The following is a 19,338-nucleotide window of genomic DNA, read 5'->3' on the forward strand; positions in this document are numbered from 1 at the left end:
CATCGAAAAAAAATTACCAAATTAAAAAAACCGTAATGAAAATAAGAAACAAAAAATTTACGAAAACATATATTCTGTATTGATGGGATCAATTTTCGCGGCTTTATCATTGTAAAATTATTTAATTATACGCGTGATTATTATTATTATAATATTGCTGTTCCAACTTTAACCATTTATTTGGGAAGCTATATGTAAAACGTATAAAAGCTCTGATGTTATATTTACCGATAAATGAAAATATTTCAATGAGAGTTTGAAAATATTTTCAAATGAGAGGAAATACATTATTTATTGGCTTCCGGTAGGTTTAAAATGTATTCTACAATAATATTGGGAACAAAGGTTTCGTTAGATCATTGTATATTCACTCTTCTTTATTCATTATTACGTTGAATTAAGTGAAACTCATGCTCATATTTTTAAATTCTTAATCGAAGAACCAATTGCCAAAATATATATTAGTATTCCCTCTTCTACTTTGCATTCATATAATATGTAATTTATTTCGTTGTGTTTTGAAAGTTTAAATATAATATATTAGGAAAAAACAATGAAATATAAGGTCTTTTTAACGTATCAAATTAAAGTGATTATAAGAGTCAACGAGAAAACATGCTATCAGAAAACCCAACAACGTAAGATATCATTTGGTAAAAATGAAACATTAACAATTTTCTTGCCGTTTATAAATAGGAACGGTACGATATTAAAGAATTTCATTGAATATAAAGATTAAACTAGCATTATACATTTACAATTGAGATGAGATTTAAAGTGTTGAAATTAAATCATCATTTAAATCATAAAATTTTCAAAATATAAAAACAAATTGAAATAAATACGGTACGTTGAAGTTTAAAATTATTCAAAAAAATCTTCAAGATAATCAAAGTGTTTTTTGCAAATGTTTCATAAAGTCTAAAGAAGAATAAATGATGAGTTCATCTTCAATCGCCTATTATATTCAAATATTGTGACCTTTAAAAAAAATTTTGAAATTTATTGAAACTTTGTATTCTGACTTTCATAATTTTTTACTAGAATAATTAAAAAAAATTATATTTCAATCGACAAGTATTTTTTTTAAGCACGTTTACACTGAGGAATAACCAAATTCCGAAACTTCAACTTTATAATACAGAAATTCCGCAAGTAACGACTTTCAAGTATTTGGGACTACATCTAGATTCTAAACTAACATGGAAAAAGCATATAAATGCCAGAATTGAACAAAATCGTCTAAAAAGGAGACAAATGGCTTGGCTAACTGGTAAAAAATCTAATCTTAGCATAGAGAACAAACTAATAATCTACAAAACAATAATAAAACCAATCTGGACCTCTGGATTACCGCTATGGGGTATAGCAGCGAAAAGTCACATTGCCAAGCTCGAGGTTCAACAATCCATAACCCTACGCACAATCGTGAATGCTCCATGGTACGTCCGTAACGAAGAAATAAGGAAGGACTTAAATATTCCCACGATAGAAGAAGATATAACCAAAACAATCTGCAAACATAAAAGAAGAATTGATACACACATAAACCCGCTAGCTAACGATAACTACAACCAATATATCCCTAGAAGGCTCAGAAGAATCCACCCAGGAGACTTAGTAAAAAATGAAACCTTACCAAAATAAATGACAATAGCGATGCTATCTCATTGGAGAAACCGTCCACGTGCTATCTTTTTTCACTTATATAACAATTTACCAAATGTTTACGGACAAATTGTAAATACAGTAAGACCTCTTTTTGTGCGGTCCTTTTTTATACGATTTTATTTTTGTGCGATTTGTTTTGTGCGATTTTATTTTTGTGCGATTTGTTTTGTGCGATTTATTTTTATGCGGTATCTAAATCTCAGCAGCGTTGCTACCAGTTTTATGTTTTCTTTCAATGTACATATACATGTGTGGACGAACTGATTACATGGTCTCCTTGACGACGATGTATCCGGACTTCGCGACTCTGTTCATCTGATTTAAACAATCTCCTAACTATTATTTAATTTGATTGAAAGCATTTTCACATCTATATTTCGCAAATAATTGATGTATTTTCTAAGGGCGACTTTTTTTATGCGGTTCCTATCCACCGCACAAAAAGAGGTTTTACTGTATATCGTACAAAGTTGTTTATAATATGTAAGTATTTATAAAATTAGCGAATATTTTTTTGTACGATTTCTTTTATGCGGTCCCTATCCACCGCACAAAAAGAGGTTTTACTGTATGTATGGAGTTAATAAAACAAAAAAATGTTTTAAACGAGTTCATTACTGTGGGATTGGGGAATATTCGAGAAGTGTGTGTGTTCCGAAATTTCTAGAAATATTAATAGACGATCTGTTTATAAGTGTTACCAAGTAAATGTAGACCTTTATTTGTCATATGTGTGATGGTATATACATAAGTATGGATGGATGAGAGAATGTATCGGTGAGGAAAGAGAAAGGAACCATTCCGTTAGATTAAAATATTTGTTTAGGCTGTAAGGTAACACCATCTAGACTTGTCGCCTTTATGTAGCCTCATCAAAGTTTCGTGAACGTTCTCGATTTTAAAGCGCGGGAGGAGGCTCTATTCGTGATCGGGAATCATCAAAAAGTGTCCAGAAAGAATATCAGCAAATAACGAGAAACTATGGAGGGGATGTTGGGCATATATTGGCGACGGAAAGGACTGGTGGGGCAGTCCATAAAAATTAATTGTTTATACGACGAGTGTTGGGTGTGACAGAAAAAGACGGAAGATAACGGTGGACGGCGAAGGGACACGAAAGACGTCGATAGGCAACGAAGAGTCGAGTATGGCGTGTCCTTCGCTAATTATAACGGTTGTCTTCGAATTACGTCGTAAAAGGCTACACCTAATATCTCCTGGCGATAGATTGTTAATTTAGATTATAGATGCTTACCGTTCTATCTCTTATATTCTTAAATCGTTTAATAATTACTGTTAAACCTTATTACTTTAATTAATAACAAATAATAAAATCTTACATTAAGAATTATGGTAAATATCAAATGAAGAAGTAATAAAATTGAAAATATATTTCATGTATTGCGTATGATTGAAAAAAAAAGAATTAATGATTTGTTCCATATACATACGTATCCAGAATTCTATAAAGTTTTCTTTTCTCTCTTTCTATTTTGGCATGAAGTTATAAGAATTTTTTTTATATTTAATAGACTGAAACGTTTTTTTCTATGCATATATGCATAAACGTATGTGCATAGATACGGATTAAATTGCACTTTAAATAAAATTGATGCCTTTAAAAACTGATAAGAAGAGCGTAATTGCGTACTATATTATTACTTGCAGTCTTATGAATATTTTAATGATATAGTTCTACAGTTTATGACCACTATGCTTTCGTCAAGTTTAACTGGAACATAGGAGAATTATTTATCTTATCAATCTTTTAATAATATAGTTCTATTTGTTGCGACTACTTTGTTTTTGTCGAGTTTAACTGAAATAGAATTGAAACATTGTAAAGGTAAAAAGTTTAGAATTGTTCTCGTGTGAAATAATGATTTGTGTTCAATCCAATGCAATATTAATCCACGATTTTTGTTAAATCAATATGACACGGTTAATATAAAGTATTAATCTCGACTACAAACTTTTACGATTTCTTCGAAAACAACGGTGTATTTATTGCGTACAGACGTGAAATAGAAATAAGAAATTATCTCAGTCAAAAAAGTTATTCTGTTACCATCCCACAGATGATCGATTGGAAAACTTTCGATAAACGAGCTTCCGAATAAATAAGAATCGTTTTCGAGAGGGCGAGAAGGGTTTGATTATAATAAATGATTTAATAAATTTTTGAACGAGTTCCAACTGTTTTAATATTAATATATTTTTATAGTATTGGTGTAAAATTTCATACATTTTTAATATTTATAAACTATGGGTCGATAATAAGATATCGATAATTTCTTTTAATTTATAAATAAATAAAATTGTTATATATAAATAATAATATTAAATAATTTTTATTATAACAAGACGAAGTCCTAATAAAATGAAAAAGAAGGAAGAAAATATAATATATTAATCATATATTATTATTACTTTCAGAAAAAGTAAACTCACTGTAACTAAGATATGCAGACATCACAAAAATTAAAGTCAAAATATAAGTGGGATATTGTATGGAAAAACGTAATAATATTTCTCTATCTTCACATCAGCAGCCTTTATGGGATATATTTAAGTTTTACTGCACTAAAACTGTATACTACGATATTCGGTAAGTTATTCACAATCAATTTGGATATTGTAAGGTTTTCTAAGCGATCGATCGCTATTATCAACCGTACAATGTCATAGAAAATACTCTTATTCTATAATCGCTAGCAGCGAGCAAGCATTTCAATTTCTATTATCGTAAAAGAAAGATACATAATTTAAACTTTATGAAAAAATAGGATCAATAAACAATATTCTATTCTTAATTTTTCAGCGATTATTTCAATTTCAATAACAAACCTCAGTATTACTGCAGGTGCTCATAGATTATGGGCACATAAGGCTTACAAGGCTAAATGGCCGATGAGAGTAATCCTGATGATTTGCCAAACTATGGCATTTCAAGTAAGTTCATTCAATTTTATTACATTTTCAAATATAACTATAAATAATCGCATAAAACTTGCACATTTAATACAAATGAATCAAAGAACTCATTATTTGTAATAAAAACACTTATACATAAAAATAAATATTATATAATGATATTAAATATAAATATGAACTACAAATAATAAGTAAAGTAATGAATATCAGAATTAAATCTATCATATCATTTGATTGAGAATATTAATTTTTAAAACAATAACAGATTAAATTATAATCTATGAGACGCGAATCAATAAAAAATGATGCATATATCAACGATCGAAAGTTATGCAATAGTGCGGACTAGTAAATGCAATTGTTGATATTGCAGAATCACATTTACGAATGGGTCAGGGATCACAGGGTCCATCACAAGTTCACCGACACGGATGCCGATCCTCATAACTCAAAAAGAGGCTTCTTCTTCTCTCATATTGGTTGGCTTATGGTAAGAAAACATCCCGATGTTGTAAAAAAAGGTGCTACGATAGATATGAGCGATCTTGAGAAAGATCCAGTGGTCGTTTGGCAACGCAGGTAAAATCAATCTCTCGAATATTTTGAATTATTTTTTCCATTATATTAAATAATCGATGTAATTTGTGTTTGCTTTATTTTGATTTCTAGATATTATAAAATTCTCATGCCACTAATGTGTTTTATCATTCCTACCTGGATACCTGTATATTTTTGGGGAGAGGGTGTGATGTACGCTTGGCACGCCACGGTTACCAGATACATCCTGTCCGTAAATATTACCTGGCTAGTGAATTCTGCTGCTCATATGTGGGGTATAAAACCGTATGATAGGTATATAAACGTTTTCTTTTTATTTTACAAAATTTATTAGACCACTTTTACATGAAATAATATAAACTATAAAATTACTATATTAATAAGTAAGATGTATAACTATATTCACTCATTAAATGACGCGCAAGGTTATAAGAAAATTCCAGTGAGACTATGCGCGATATTTATTGTTTTTCATCTTATTCACAGTCGAATGCCAATTAGTGGTAGCAAACGTGGCCTGAACAGAAAGTTCAGTAACTTAATTATTTGCGTAACACTCCAACGTGTTAAAATATAATTGTACCGCATAAATGAATTCTCTTAAAATAATATTTATATCATTATTTTTACTTTTTGGCAGTACTATAACTCCGACCGAAATCCCCGCAGTTTCATTCCTTGCATTCGGTGAAGGTTGGCACAATTATCATCACGTATTTCCGTGGGATTACAAAGCTGCTGAGTTCGGAAATTACAAAGTAAACTTTACAACGGCAATTATTGACAGTTTTGCTAAAATCGGTTGGGCTTATGATCTAAAGACAGTCTCACACGAAATGATTGAAAAGCGTGCATGTAGAACAGGAGATGGTACCAGGTATCAACATCTCGAAGATCAACACGAGACCAAATATAATAATTCTATTTGGGGTTGGGATGATCCAGACATTATTCCTGAAGATATTAAAGATGCAAAGATATTAAATAGGGCCTAATAAAACTATTTTTATCGTTTGGTGGTGGCATCGAAATAAAATTACAGAATTAAAAAAAAACGTATTGTATCATAATTAATAAAAATGATCCTTCTCGATGAAAAATTAAAGTTGTTCCGTGATAATTTGACACCAATAATTTATTTTAACAATGTATTTATGATAATAATATTGTATTATAAGATTGATACAATAATAATAAATAAATTATTCTTTTACTGCATATTTTACTGTACTGTTCACATGTATTAATAATTCACTATTGTTTACATGCACCTTGAATATGTAGCTATAATATTATTATCATATGTAATATCTGATATTGTGAACATTTTTTCTGTTTAACATTTATTTCTTGTACTGAGAACTCGTTTTCTTTAAAAAAATCTTTTTCCTCGTAGTTTATTACCTTTTTTGTTAAATACAAAAATATATATTTACATAAATATAAAAAAAAAATAATTTCCGTAACTCGCTTTTTTTTCAATCATTAAATCGATTTGCTACATAGAAAGGCCTAATAATGAAATGCAAAAATTGAAAATTCATAATTTTTTGTCAACTAACTGTACATTCTCGTCTTTGATTCATTTTTACGTTCAACAAAATGAAAATCATGGTTTAATTTAAATGTCTTTTATCGAATAATGCAGAGTCAAAGTATACATTAGCAACTCCACTTCTATTATGCAAAAATTGAATAAATAATTATTTTCATTGCCTAGGAAGCTGAAATACATCATGGTGGGGATTAACAATAAAACATAAATTTTCTTTACGTATAGAAATAAAGTGATTGAAACATTCAACGAGAAAACATACTATCAGAAAACACAACCAGGTAAGATACCATTTGGTAATAATAAAACATTAAAAATTTTCTTGTCGTTTTTAAGTAACAACGCTGAATTATAACGATATTAAAAAATTTCGTTGAATTTAAGGATTAAATTAGCATTATATATTTAAAATCGAGATGAGATTAAAAGTGTTGAAATTACATCATCAATTCCATCACAAAATTTTCAAAATATAAAAAACAATTGGAATCCTGGTAAATTTAAATAAATACAGTACGTTGAGGTTTAAAATTATTCAAATAAATCTTCAAGATAATCGAAGTGTTTTTTTTTTAAATATTTTATAAGACCTAAAGAAGAATAAACGGAGAGTTTATTTTTAATCAATAATTGTATTCAATTGTAATGACGTTTTAAACAAATTTTGAAATTTACGGATAATTTGTATTCTGACTTTCATAATCTTTCACTAGAATAATTACAAAAAATTATATTTCAATCGACAAGATATGTTTTAAAGGGGTTTATTACGCGCGAATACTGGTAAATATTAAATGAACAGATAATGAAACAGAAAATATATTTCATGTATTATCTAATATTGAAAAAGAATTTTAATAATTTTTTCCATATATATACGAATCCAGAGTTCTAGAACGTTTTCTTTTCTTTCCCATTATTTTTGCATGAATTTGTATGCATTTATTTTATTTAACAAAGCGGCAGATAAAAACGTTTACCACTGTGTATGTCCGCATAAACGTAAGTGCTTAATGTTGAATAAAAATAGATTTTAAAAGAGTTGTAAACAATCGAATACTAATAAAAATGCTTTTGAATAGTATCACGCAATAGTATTACGTCTATGCCTTACAACTTTTAAACGATGTAGTTCTATAGGTTATAGGCACTCTGCTTTCGTCGAGTTATGCGGAAAGTAGGTTGCTTTATTTTTAAACGTAACAAATTGAGTGTTTTTTGTGTTAAATAACGATTCAAGCCTCAATATAAAGTGTTATTATATTGGTAATACTCGTTAAATCTGAATGATACGATTAATCTGAAGTATTAATCACGACTTCATCTTTTACAATTTCTTCGATAACAATGACGTATTTATGTGAAACACATAGAAAATAGTAGAATTTGACGCCTGGGAAAAAATGTCCGATTTTCCGCCACGTATATAGTCGGTTGGAAAGCTCCAGAATGAATAAGAATAGTTCTCGGAAAGACGAGAAGTGTTTCGTTATAACAAATGATTTAATAAATTTTTAAATAAGTTTCAATATTATGCTATGATTTATTTATTTTTATGGAATTAGTAGCAGATTTCATTCATTTTTCATATTCACTAACTAAAGGCGGAAAATAAGAATTAAAGGTACTGTGTAAAAGTCGGTAAATTTTCTACGTTACATTGTAAAGATGAATACTATTATCACAAAATTTATTAGTGTCCGGTAAGCATAATCACATGTGCCATATTACTTTCTTTTCGGATGCCCATTCGGACATCTTGATAAGTAGAATTCGTTTATGTAGTAATTCCTTAACGCTTTTAGACATTCATGAATTCCTTAATTGACTATCAAGCTCCATTTCTCAAATCTTCGGTAATATCCAATTGGCTTTCTTTTCTGCCTAGTATTTCTTTCTTCGTGCTTTGTTTTTTACATTTCTTTCTTTGTATCTATAATTATTTTAATGGACCCTATTATTTAACAAAGTTTTTTTTCATTATTACGAAAAGCTCGTTTACACTTTTTCTTCTATTTTTTTTATAAAGACTCAAAATTATGAAAATAAAATTAAATGTTTGGTTTATTTTATTGCTTTTAACAATTTTTATTTTATTGAATTAAAAAAATTTAATCTGTTAATTAATTAATCAGAATTTCTTCCAGAAAAAGTGAACCCAATAAAGCAGGAATATGCAAACATTAAAAGAATCGAAGTCACAATATAAGTGGGATATTGTATGGGAAAGCGTAATAGTTTTTCTTTATCTTCACATTAGCTGTCTGTATGGAATATATTTAAGTTTTACTTCAATGAAATTATATACTACGATATTCAGTAAGTAATAAACAAATCAATTTGAATAGTATAAGCTTTGTCATGCGATTAATCGCTATTTTTGATTGCACAATGTCATAAATAAATGACTCATCCTATTATCGCTAGTAGCGATCTATTTCGATTTTCAATTATCATAACAAAAAGATACATAATTTGAACTTTATGAAAAAATAAGAACAATAAACAATATTCAATTCCTAATTTTTCAGTAATTACATCACTTCGTATAAATGGCCTCGGTATTACTGCAGGTGCTCATAGATTATGGGCACATAAGGCTTACAAAGCTAAATGGCCGATGAGAGTAATCCTGATGATTTTGCAAACTCTTTCATTTCAAGTATGTCTATTTACTTATATTACATTTTCATATATATATATATATATGTAGGATTCGTGAAAAAATTGGGCCGTTGGACTGACTGGACCGGGACTCGAACCCGGATCTTCCACTTTCCGGGCGACTGCTCTTAACCATTGAGCTATCCAGGGCCCACCGTCCAATCTCCTCACGAATGCCTATTTAAGTGTTTGGCCTGGAGGTGCTCGCATCCCACATATATATATATATATATATATATATATATTTATATATAAATAATCGTACAAAAATTATTCATTTCATTCCGATCAATCAAAGAACTCATTATTTGTAATAATAATATTTATACATAAAAATAAATATTACATAATGGTTTTAAATAACAAAATGAATTAAAAATAATATGTAAAGTATTGAATATATTAGAATAAAATGTACCATATCATTTGTGATTAATAATAATAATTTTTAAAACAATATCACATTAAATTACAATCTATGAGACGCGAATCAATAAAAAATGATACACTTATGAGCGGTCGAAAGTAATGCTATAATGTGACAAAATGCGTCCAATTGTTGATATTACAGCAATCTATTTATGATTGGGTGAGAAATCACCGAGTCCATCACAAGTTCACCGACACGGATGCCGATCCGCATAACTCGAAAAGAGGTTTCTTCTTCAGTCACTTTGGTTGGGTGTGTATGAGAAAACATCCCGATTTTAAAACAAAGGGAGCTACGATAGACTTGAGCGATCTTGAGAAAGATCCAGTGGTCGTTTGGCAACGCAGGTAAAATCAATCCCTCGAATTTTTTGAATTAATTTTTCTTTTATATTAAATAATCGATGTTATTTGTGTTTTTGCTTTATTTTGATTTCTAGATATTATAAAATTTTCATGCCATTAGTTTGTTTTATCATTCCTACCTGGATTCCTGTATATTTTTGGGGAGAGAGTGTAATGAACGCTTGGTACGCCACGGTTACCAGATAATTCTTGGTATTACACATTACCTGTCTAGTGAATTCTGCTGCTCATATGTGGGGCGCAAAACCGTATGATAGGTACGTAAACATTTTCTTTTTTTATATAATATGAACTACATCACTTGCATGCGATAATATTAACTATTAGATTGTATATATATATATATATATATATATATAAATGATGAACTATTGAAATAGAATTGTATCCTATGTAAAAGAAACTTTGAATATAATATTTGTCATTATTTTCTTTTCGGCAGTGCTATAACTTCGACCGAAATCCCTGTAGTTTCATTCCTTGCAGTCGGTGAAGGTTGGCACAATTATCATCACGTATTTCCGTGGGATTACAAAGCTGCGGAGTTAGGCAACTACAAATTAAACTTAACAACGGCATTTATCGACGGTTTTGCTAAAATCGGTTGGGCTTATGATCTAAAGACAGTTACTCATGACCTGATTGAAAAACGAGCATCTAGAACTGGAGATGGTAGCATATATAAACATGTCAGTGATAAACACGAGACCAAATATAATAATTCTATTTGGGGTTGGGATGATCCAGATATTGTTCCTGAAGATATTAAATATGCAAAAATATTAAATAAGGCCGAATAAAACAATTTTTATCGTTTGGTGGTGGCATCGAAAAAAAAGTACAGGATTAAAAAAAAACGTAACGTATCATCACTGATAAAGATGATCATTCTCGATAAAAAATTAAATTTATTCTGTGATAATTTGACAACAATAATTTATCTTAACAATATATTTATGATAATAACATTGTATTCTAAGATTAATACAATACTAATAAATAAATAAATCTTTTACTGCATATTTTAATGTACTGTTCACATTTATTAATTATTCACTATTGTTTACATGCACCTTGAATATGTAGCTATAATATTATTATCATATGTAATATCTGATATTGTGAACATTTTTTCTGTTTAACATTTATTTCTTATACTGAGAACTCGTTTTCTTTAAAAAAATCTTTTTCCTCGTAGTTTATTACCTTTTTTGTTAAATACAAAAATATATATTTACATAAATATAAAAAAAAAATAATTTCCGTAACTCGCTTTTTTTTCAATCATTAAATCGATTTGCTAAATAGAAAGGCCTAATAATGAAATGCAAAAATTGAAAATTCATAATTTTTTGTCAACTCACTGTACATTCCCGTCTTTAATTCATTTTTACGTTCATCAAAATGGAAATCATGGTTTAATTTAAATGTCTTTTATCGAATAATGCAGAGTCAAAGTATACATTAGCAACTCCACTTCTATTATGCAATAATTAAATAAATAAATAAGTATTTTCATTGCCTAGGAAGTTGAAATACATCATGGTGGGGATTAACAATAAAACATAAGTTTTCTTTACGTATAGAAATAAAGTGATTGCAACATTCAACGAGAAAACATACTATCAGAAAACACAACCAGGTAAGATACCATTTGGTAATAATAAAACATTAAAAATTTTCTTGTCGTTTTTAAGTAACAACGCTGAATTATAACGATATTAAAAAATTTCGTTGAATTTAAGGATTAAATTAGCATTATATATTTAAAATCGAGATGAGATTAAAAGTGTTGAAATTAGATCATCAATTCCATCACAAAATTTTCAAAATATAAAAAACAATTGGAATCCTGGTAAATTTAAATAAATACAGTACGTTGAGGTTTAAAATTATTCAAATAAATCTTCAAGATAATCGAAGTGTTTTTTTTTTAAATATTTTATAAGACCTAAAGAAGAATAAACGGAGAGTTTATTTTTAATCAATAATTGTATTCAATTGTAATGACGTTTTAAACAAATTTTGAAATTTACGGATAATTTGTATTCTGACTTTCATAATCTTTCACTAGAATAATTACAAAAAATTATATTTCAATCGACAAGATATGTTTTAAAGGGGTTTATTACGCGCGAATACTGGTAAATATTAAATGAACAGATAATGAAACAGAAAATATATTTCATGTATTATCTAATATTGAAAAAGAATTTTAATAATTTTTTCCATATATACGAATCCAGAGTTCTAGAACGTTTTCTTTTCTTTCCCATTATTTTTGCATGAATTTGTATGCATTTATTTTATTTAACAAAGCGGCAGATAAAAACGTTTACCACTGTGTATGTCCGCATAAACGTAAGTGCTTAATGTTGAATAAAAATAGATTTTAAAAGAGTTGTAAACAATCGAATACTAATAAAAATGCTTTTGAATAGTATCACGCAATAGTATTACGTCTATGCCTTACAACTTTTAAACGATGTAGTTCTATAGGTTATAGGCACTCTGCTTTCGTCGAGTTATGCGGAAAGTAGGTTGCTTTATTTTTAAACGTAACAAATTGAGTGTTTTTTGTGTTAAATAACGATTCAAGCCTCAATATAAAGTGTTATTATATTGGTAATACTCGTTAAATCTGAATGATACGATTAATCTGAAGTATTAATCACGACTTCATCTTTTACAATTTCTTCGATAACAATGACGTATTTATGTGATACACATTAGAAATAATAGAATTTGATGCCCCAGAAAAGTGTCCGATTTTCCATCACGTATATTATCTGTTGGAAGGCGTCCGAATGTATAAGAATAGTTCTCGGAGAAACGAGAAGTGTTTCGTTATAACAAATGATTTAATAAATTTTTAAATAAGTTTCAATATTATGCTATGATTTATTTATTTTTATGGAATTAGTAGAAGATTTCATTCATTTTTCATATTCACTAACTAAAGGCGGAAAATAAGAATTAAAGGTACTGTGTAAAAGTCGGTAAATTTTCTACGTTACATTGTAAAGATGAATACTATTATCACAAAATTTATTAGTGTCCGGTAAGCATAATCACATGTGCCATATTACTTTCTTTTCGGATGCCCATTCGGACATCTTGATAAGTAGAATTCGTTTATGTAGTAATTCCTTAACGCTTTTAGACATTCATGAATTCCTTAATTGACTATCAAGCTCCATTTCTCAAATCTTCGGTAATATCCAATTGGCTTTCTTTTCTGCCTAGTATTTCTTTCTTCGTGCTTTGTTTTTTACATTTCTTTCTTTGTATCTATAATTATTTTAATGGACCCTATTATTTAACAAAGTTTTTTTTCATTATTACGAAAAGCTCGTTTACACTTTTTCTTCTATTTTTTTATAAAGACTCAAAATTATGAAAATAAAATTAAATGTTTGGTTTATTTTATTGCTTTTAACAATTTTTATTTTATTGAATTAAAAAAATTTAATCAGTTAATTAATTAATCAGAATTTCTTCCAGAAAAAGTGAACCCAATAAAGCAGGAATATGCAAACATTAAAAGAATCGAAGTCACAATATAAGTGGGATATTGTATGGGAAAGCGTAATAGTTTTTCTTTATCTTCACATTAGCTGTCTGTATGGAATATATTTAAGTTTTACTTCAATGAAATTATATACTACGATATTCAGTAAGTAATAAACAAATCAATTTGAATAGTATAAGCTTTGTCATGCGATTAATCGCTATTTTTGATTGCACAATGTCATAAATAAATGACTCATCCTATTATCGCTAGTAGCGATCTATTTCGATTTTCAATTATTAGCCCAGTCAACGCGGGCCATACCCGGAACTTTTCTTGTTTATGCTTCAAAATTTGATCTAAGGGTAAGTTGACGACGCTGAATCGAATGGTGCTAATTATAATAAAATCAGCAACCGGCATCTTGGGGAAAAAGGGTAAAAAAAGGTATAATATAGCCTTTTCTTAGAATCTAGGCATTTAATCGAAAAAAGTTTCAAACAAAAGTTGTAGAGAATTAAAATATACATAAAAAATGTTCTATGAGTTATCTTCGTATTTTCAAAAATAAGCGAATAAAATTGGATTGAAGATGGGAACAAAATATTAAGAGTGGGAGAAAGCAAGCTTATCCCTCCGTCGCGTTTTACACGCGAGCGAGCTAGTATGCGTTCGAGCGTCCGTGTGCACTAATAACACAAACGAAGGATCTTCGGCAATCTTCGGGACTCTCGGTCTTGAATGCAAGTGAGAGTGAGAGAAGAAACCGATATTTCCCTTTTCTATTTGTTTAGGCGATAACGAGTATTATTGTCCTTGGCCATCGATTGTTGAGCGTTCTGATATTTCTCTTTTTATATTTTTTCTTTCGGTAGCAAGAATTTTACGTCTTGGCCATCGAGCGTCGAACGTTTTGTATACGAGTGCGAGTGAGAAAGAAAACCGATATTTCTCTCTTTCTATTTTTTCTTTCGGTAGCGAGAATTTTTCGATTTGACCATCGTGCGTCGAGCGTTCTATATATCTATATATATCGGCGTATAAGCGCGGCACTTTTAAATCGAATCTTGATGCTTATGGCACGCAGTTTCTTTATTTATTGTCAAAAATAATGAACCTTGAGTAAAAAAAAATAATTCATTTTAACAGAAACTATTATTATTTAGTTGAGAGTAAAAATAATGAATTAATTTTGTGTCTCGCCATAAAATTAATTAGAATAATTAATTGATATAAATTCTTTACCTCACAAAAATTTATTTGTATATCAAATTGAATACGTATTCTCTTTAAGACGAAATTTAAAATATAAATATTTTTCCTATTAAATTATGTATTTTATAAAATTTTAAATTACTGACTTTTTGTCTCGTAAAAATTTATTAGTTTATCAAATTAAATACATATTTGAAAAAGAAGAATTTTATAACCACACATAAAATTAATTCAAGATATATATGAAAGGATATTCTAAAAACGTGGAATTTATTTTTTGTTCATACATAATTTTAATTCATTTTTATTATGTTATAAGAAAATAGTAATGCATTCTGATTCATCTTCGAAGTCTTAAGAATTGTACGAAATAAATTGAGCTATTATCAAGTGGTGCGTTAGCGTAAGTAGTAACGTCTTCGCTTCTCGCGCTGGGTATTTAACGTTCGATTCTTGTGGGGGAATTATTTTTTTTATAAGTTTTTCTATCCTTAACAAGGAGACGGTCAGTGAGTCTCACCTCAGATTTTTTTCAAATTTTGCACTAACGATATAAATTTATTAGAAATCAACATTATTACGCGAGTAATAAATTACCAATTATAAATAAAATAATATCCAATAAATAACAAAAATTAATTTTTAACGTGCCGAAACGATACATTTTTTAGGATGATATTTACAGGATGAATTTGTAATTTAAGTAAAAACTTCCTTTATTTGTGCAGGATGTAAAAAAATTTATTGCTTTTAATTTTTTGTAATAATTTTAATTTTTTTTCTATATATAATTAGAAATTAGGAAATGTAAAAATAATTTATATAACCTAAGGATAGAAAAACTTATAAAAAAAATAATTCCCCCACAAGAATCGAACGTTAAATACCCAGCGCGAGAAGCGAAGACGTTACTACTTACGCTAACGCACCACTTGATAATAGCTCAATTTTTCGTACAATTCTTAAGACTTCGAAGATGAATCAGAATGCATTACTATTTTCTTATAACATAATAAAAATGAATTAAAATTATGTATGACAAAAAATAAATTCCACGTTTTTAGAATATCCTTTCATATATATCTTGAATTAATTTTATGTGTGGTTATAAAATTCTTCTTTTTCAAATATGTATTTAATTTGATAAACTAATAAATTTTTACGAGACAAAAAGTCAGTAATTTAAAATTTTATAAAATACATAATTTAATAGGAAAAATATTTAAATTTTAAATTTCGTCTTAAAGAGAATACGTATTCAATTTGATATACAAATAAATTTTTGTGAGGCAAAGAATTTATATCAATTAATTATTCTAATTAATTTTATGGCGAGACACAAAATTAATTCATTATTTTTACTCTCAACTAAATAATAATAGTTTCTGTTAAAATGAATTATTTTTTTTTACTCAAGGTTCATTATTTTTGACAATAAATAAAGAAACGGCGTGCCATAAGCATCAAGATTCGATTTAAAAGTGCCGCGCTTATACGCCGATATATATAGATATATAAACGCTCGACGCACGATGGCCAAAACGAAAAATTCTCGCTACCGAAAGAAAAAATAGAAAGAGAGAAATCGGTTTTCTTTCTCACTCGCACTCGTATACAAAACGTCGACGCTCGATGGCCAAGACGTAAAATTCTCGCTACCGAAAGAAAAAATATAAAAGAGAAATATCAGAAGGCTCAACAATCGATGGCCAAGGACAATAATACTCGTTATCGCATGATAAATAAAAAGAGAGAAATTGGTTTGTTCTCTCACTCGCACTTGCATTCAAGACCGAGAGTCCCGAAGATTGCCGAAGATCCTTCGTTTGTGTATTAGTGCACACGGACGCTCGCACGCATACTAGCTCGCTCGCGTGTAAAACGCGACGGAGGGATAAGCTTGCCTTCTCCCACTCTTAAAATTTTGTTCCCATCTTCAATCCAATTTTATTCGCTTATTTTTGAAAATACGAAGATAACTCATAAACATTTTTTATGTATATTTTAATTCTCTACAACTTTTGTTTGAAACTTTTTTCGATTAAATGCCTAGATTCTAAGATAAGGCTATATTTTACCCTTTTTTACCCTTTTTCCCTAAGATGCCGGTTGCTGATTTTATTATAATTAGCACCATTCGATTCAGCGTCGTCAACTTACCCTTAGATCAAATTTTGAAGCATAAACAAGAAAAGTTCCGGGTATGGCCCGCGTTGACTGGGCTATATCATAACAAAAAGATACATAATTTGAACTTTATGAAAAAATAAGAACAATAAACAATATTCAATTCCTAATTTTTCAGTGATTACATCACTTCGTATAAATGGCCTCGGTATTACTGCAGGTGCTCATAGATTATGGGCACATAAGGCTTACAAAGCTAAATGGCCGATGAGAGTAATCCTGATGATTTTGCAAACTCTTTCATTTCAAGTATGTCTATTTACTTATATTACATTTTCACACATATATATATATATATATAAATAATCGTACAAAAATTATTCATTTCATTCCGATCAATCAAAGAACTCATTATTTGTAATAATAATATTTATACATAAAAATAAATATTACATAATGTTTTTAAATAACAAAATGAATTAAAAATAATATGTAAAGTATTGAATATATTAGAATAAAATGTACCATATCATTTGTGATTAATAATAATAATTTTTAAAACAATATCACATTAAATTACAATCTATGAGACGCGAATCAATAAAAAATGATACACTTATGAGCGGTCGAAAGTAATGCTATAATGTGACAAAATACGTCCAATTGTTGATATTACAGCAATCTATTTATGATTGGGTGAGAAATCACCGAGTCCATCACAAGTTCACCGACACGGATGCCGATCCGCATAACTCGAAAAGAGGTTTCTTCTTCAGTCACATTGGTTGGGTGTTGATGAGAAAACATCCCGATGTTAAAACAAAGGGAGCTACGATAGACTTGAGCGATCTTGAGAAAGATCCAGTGGTCGTTTGGCAACGCAGGTAAAATCAATCCCTCGAATTTTTTGAATTATTTTTTCTTTTATATTAAATAATCGATGTTATTTGTGTTTTTGCTTTATTTTGATTTCTAGACATTATAAAATTTTCATGCCATTAGTTTGTTTTATCATTCCTACCTGGATTCCTGTATATTTTTGGGAAGAGAGTTTAATGAACGCTTGGTACGCCACGGTTACCAGATACATCTTGGCATTACACTTTACCTGTCTAGTGAATTCTGCTGCTCATATGTGGGGCGCAAAACCGTATGATAGGTACGTAAACATTTTCTTTTTTTATATAATATGAACTACATCACTTGCATGCGATAATATTAACTATTAGATTGTATATATATATATATATAAATGATGAACTATTGAAATAGAATTGTATCCTATGTAAAAGAAACTTTGAATATAATATTTGTCATTATTTTCTTTTCGGCAGTGCTATAACTTCGACCGAAATCCCTGTAGTTTCATTCCTTGCAGTCGGTGAAGGTTGGCACAATTATCATCACGTATTTCCGTGGGATTACAAAGCTGCGGAGTTAGGCAACTACAAATTAAACTTAACAGCGGCATTTATCGACGGTTCTGCTAAAATCGGTTGGGCTTATGATCTAAAGACAGTTACTCATGACCTGATTGAAAAACGAGCATCTAGAACTGGAGATGGTAGCATATATAAACATGTCAGTGATAAACACGAGACCAAATATAATAATTCTATTTGGGGTTGGGATGATCCAGATATTGTTCCTGAAGATATTAAATATGCAAAAATATTAAATAAGGCCGAATAAAACAATTTTTATCGTTTGGTGGTGGCATCGAAAAAAAAGTACAGGATTAAAAAAAAACGTAACGTATCATCTCTGATAAAGATGATCATTCTCGATAAAAAATTAAATTTATTCTGTGATAATTTGACAACAATAATTTATCTTAACAATATATTTATGATAATAACATTGTATTCTAAGATTAATACAATACTAATAAATAAATAAATCTTTTACTGCATATTTTAATGTACTGTTCACATTTATTAATTAATCACTATTGTTTACATGCATCTTGAATATGTAGCTATAATATTATTATCATATGTAATATCTGATATTGTGAACATTTTTTCTGTTTAACATTTATTTCTTATACTGAGAACTCGTTTTCTTTAAAAAAATCTTTTTCCTCGTAGTTTATTACCTTTTTTGTTAAATACAAAAATATATATTTACATAAATATAAAAAAAAAATAATTTCCGTAACTCGCTTTTTTTTCAATCATTAAATCGATTTGCTAAATAGAAAGGCCTAATAATGAAATGCAAAAATTGAAAATTCATAATTTTTTGTCAACTCACTGTACATTCCCGTCTTTAATTCATTTTTACGTTCACAAATGGAAATCATGGT

At 28.9% G+C, this 19,338-nt stretch overlaps 2 protein-coding genes and 1 pseudogene across 2 annotated transcripts; all 3 read left to right on the top strand.

Moving 5' to 3' along the window:
• The first annotated feature begins 2,207 nt into the window (after nt 1–2,207).
• Nucleotides 2,208–6,347, top strand: LOC122519856 (acyl-CoA Delta-9 desaturase-like). The gene is made up of 6 exons (XM_043639613.1): nt 2,208–2,816; nt 4,108–4,279; nt 4,493–4,623; nt 4,979–5,184; nt 5,275–5,457; nt 5,804–6,347. The coding sequence occupies exons 2-6, from the start codon at nt 4,135–4,137 to the stop codon at nt 6,156–6,158; spliced, it is 1,020 nt and encodes a 339-aa protein (XP_043495548.1). The 5' UTR covers nt 2,208–2,816; nt 4,108–4,134; the 3' UTR covers nt 6,159–6,347.
• Nucleotides 6,348–8,859: 2,512 nt separating this feature from the next.
• LOC122519859 lies at nt 8,860–11,183 on the top strand (annotated as a pseudogene).
• Nucleotides 11,184–11,747: 564 nt separating this feature from the next.
• On the top strand, nt 11,748–18,755 carry LOC122519860 (acyl-CoA Delta-9 desaturase-like). The gene is made up of 6 exons (XM_043639615.1): nt 11,748–11,819; nt 13,682–13,853; nt 17,209–17,339; nt 17,709–17,914; nt 18,007–18,189; nt 18,365–18,755. The coding sequence occupies exons 2-6, from the start codon at nt 13,709–13,711 to the stop codon at nt 18,720–18,722; spliced, it is 1,023 nt and encodes a 340-aa protein (XP_043495550.1). The 5' UTR covers nt 11,748–11,819; nt 13,682–13,708; the 3' UTR covers nt 18,723–18,755.
• The last annotated feature ends 583 nt before the right edge of the window (nt 18,756–19,338 follow it).

Source organism: Polistes fuscatus, unplaced genomic scaffold (assembly GCF_010416935.1).
Source record: "Polistes fuscatus isolate 324 unplaced genomic scaffold, CU_Pfus_HIC Scaffold3, whole genome shotgun sequence".
Classification (NCBI taxonomy): domain Eukaryota; kingdom Metazoa; phylum Arthropoda; class Insecta; order Hymenoptera; family Vespidae; genus Polistes; species Polistes fuscatus.

Coding starts and splice junctions, on each gene's coding strand:
- LOC122519856 (XM_043639613.1), top strand. CDS start 4,135: ATGCAGACATCACAAAAATTAAAGTCAAAATATAAGTGGGATATTGTA. Junction 4,280..4,492: donor ACTGTATACTACGATATTCG/GTAAGTTATTCA, acceptor TTAATTTTTCAG/CGATTATTTCAATTTCAATA. Junction 5,458..5,803: donor GGTATAAAACCGTATGATAG/GTATATAAACGT, acceptor ACTTTTTGGCAG/TACTATAACTCCGACCGAAA.
- LOC122519860 (XM_043639615.1), top strand. CDS start 13,709: ATGCAAACATTAAAAGAATCGAAGTCACAATATAAGTGGGATATTGTA. Junction 17,340..17,708: donor TGCAAACTCTTTCATTTCAA/GTATGTCTATTT, acceptor TTGATATTACAG/CAATCTATTTATGATTGGGT. Junction 18,190..18,364: donor GGCGCAAAACCGTATGATAG/GTACGTAAACAT, acceptor TCTTTTCGGCAG/TGCTATAACTTCGACCGAAA.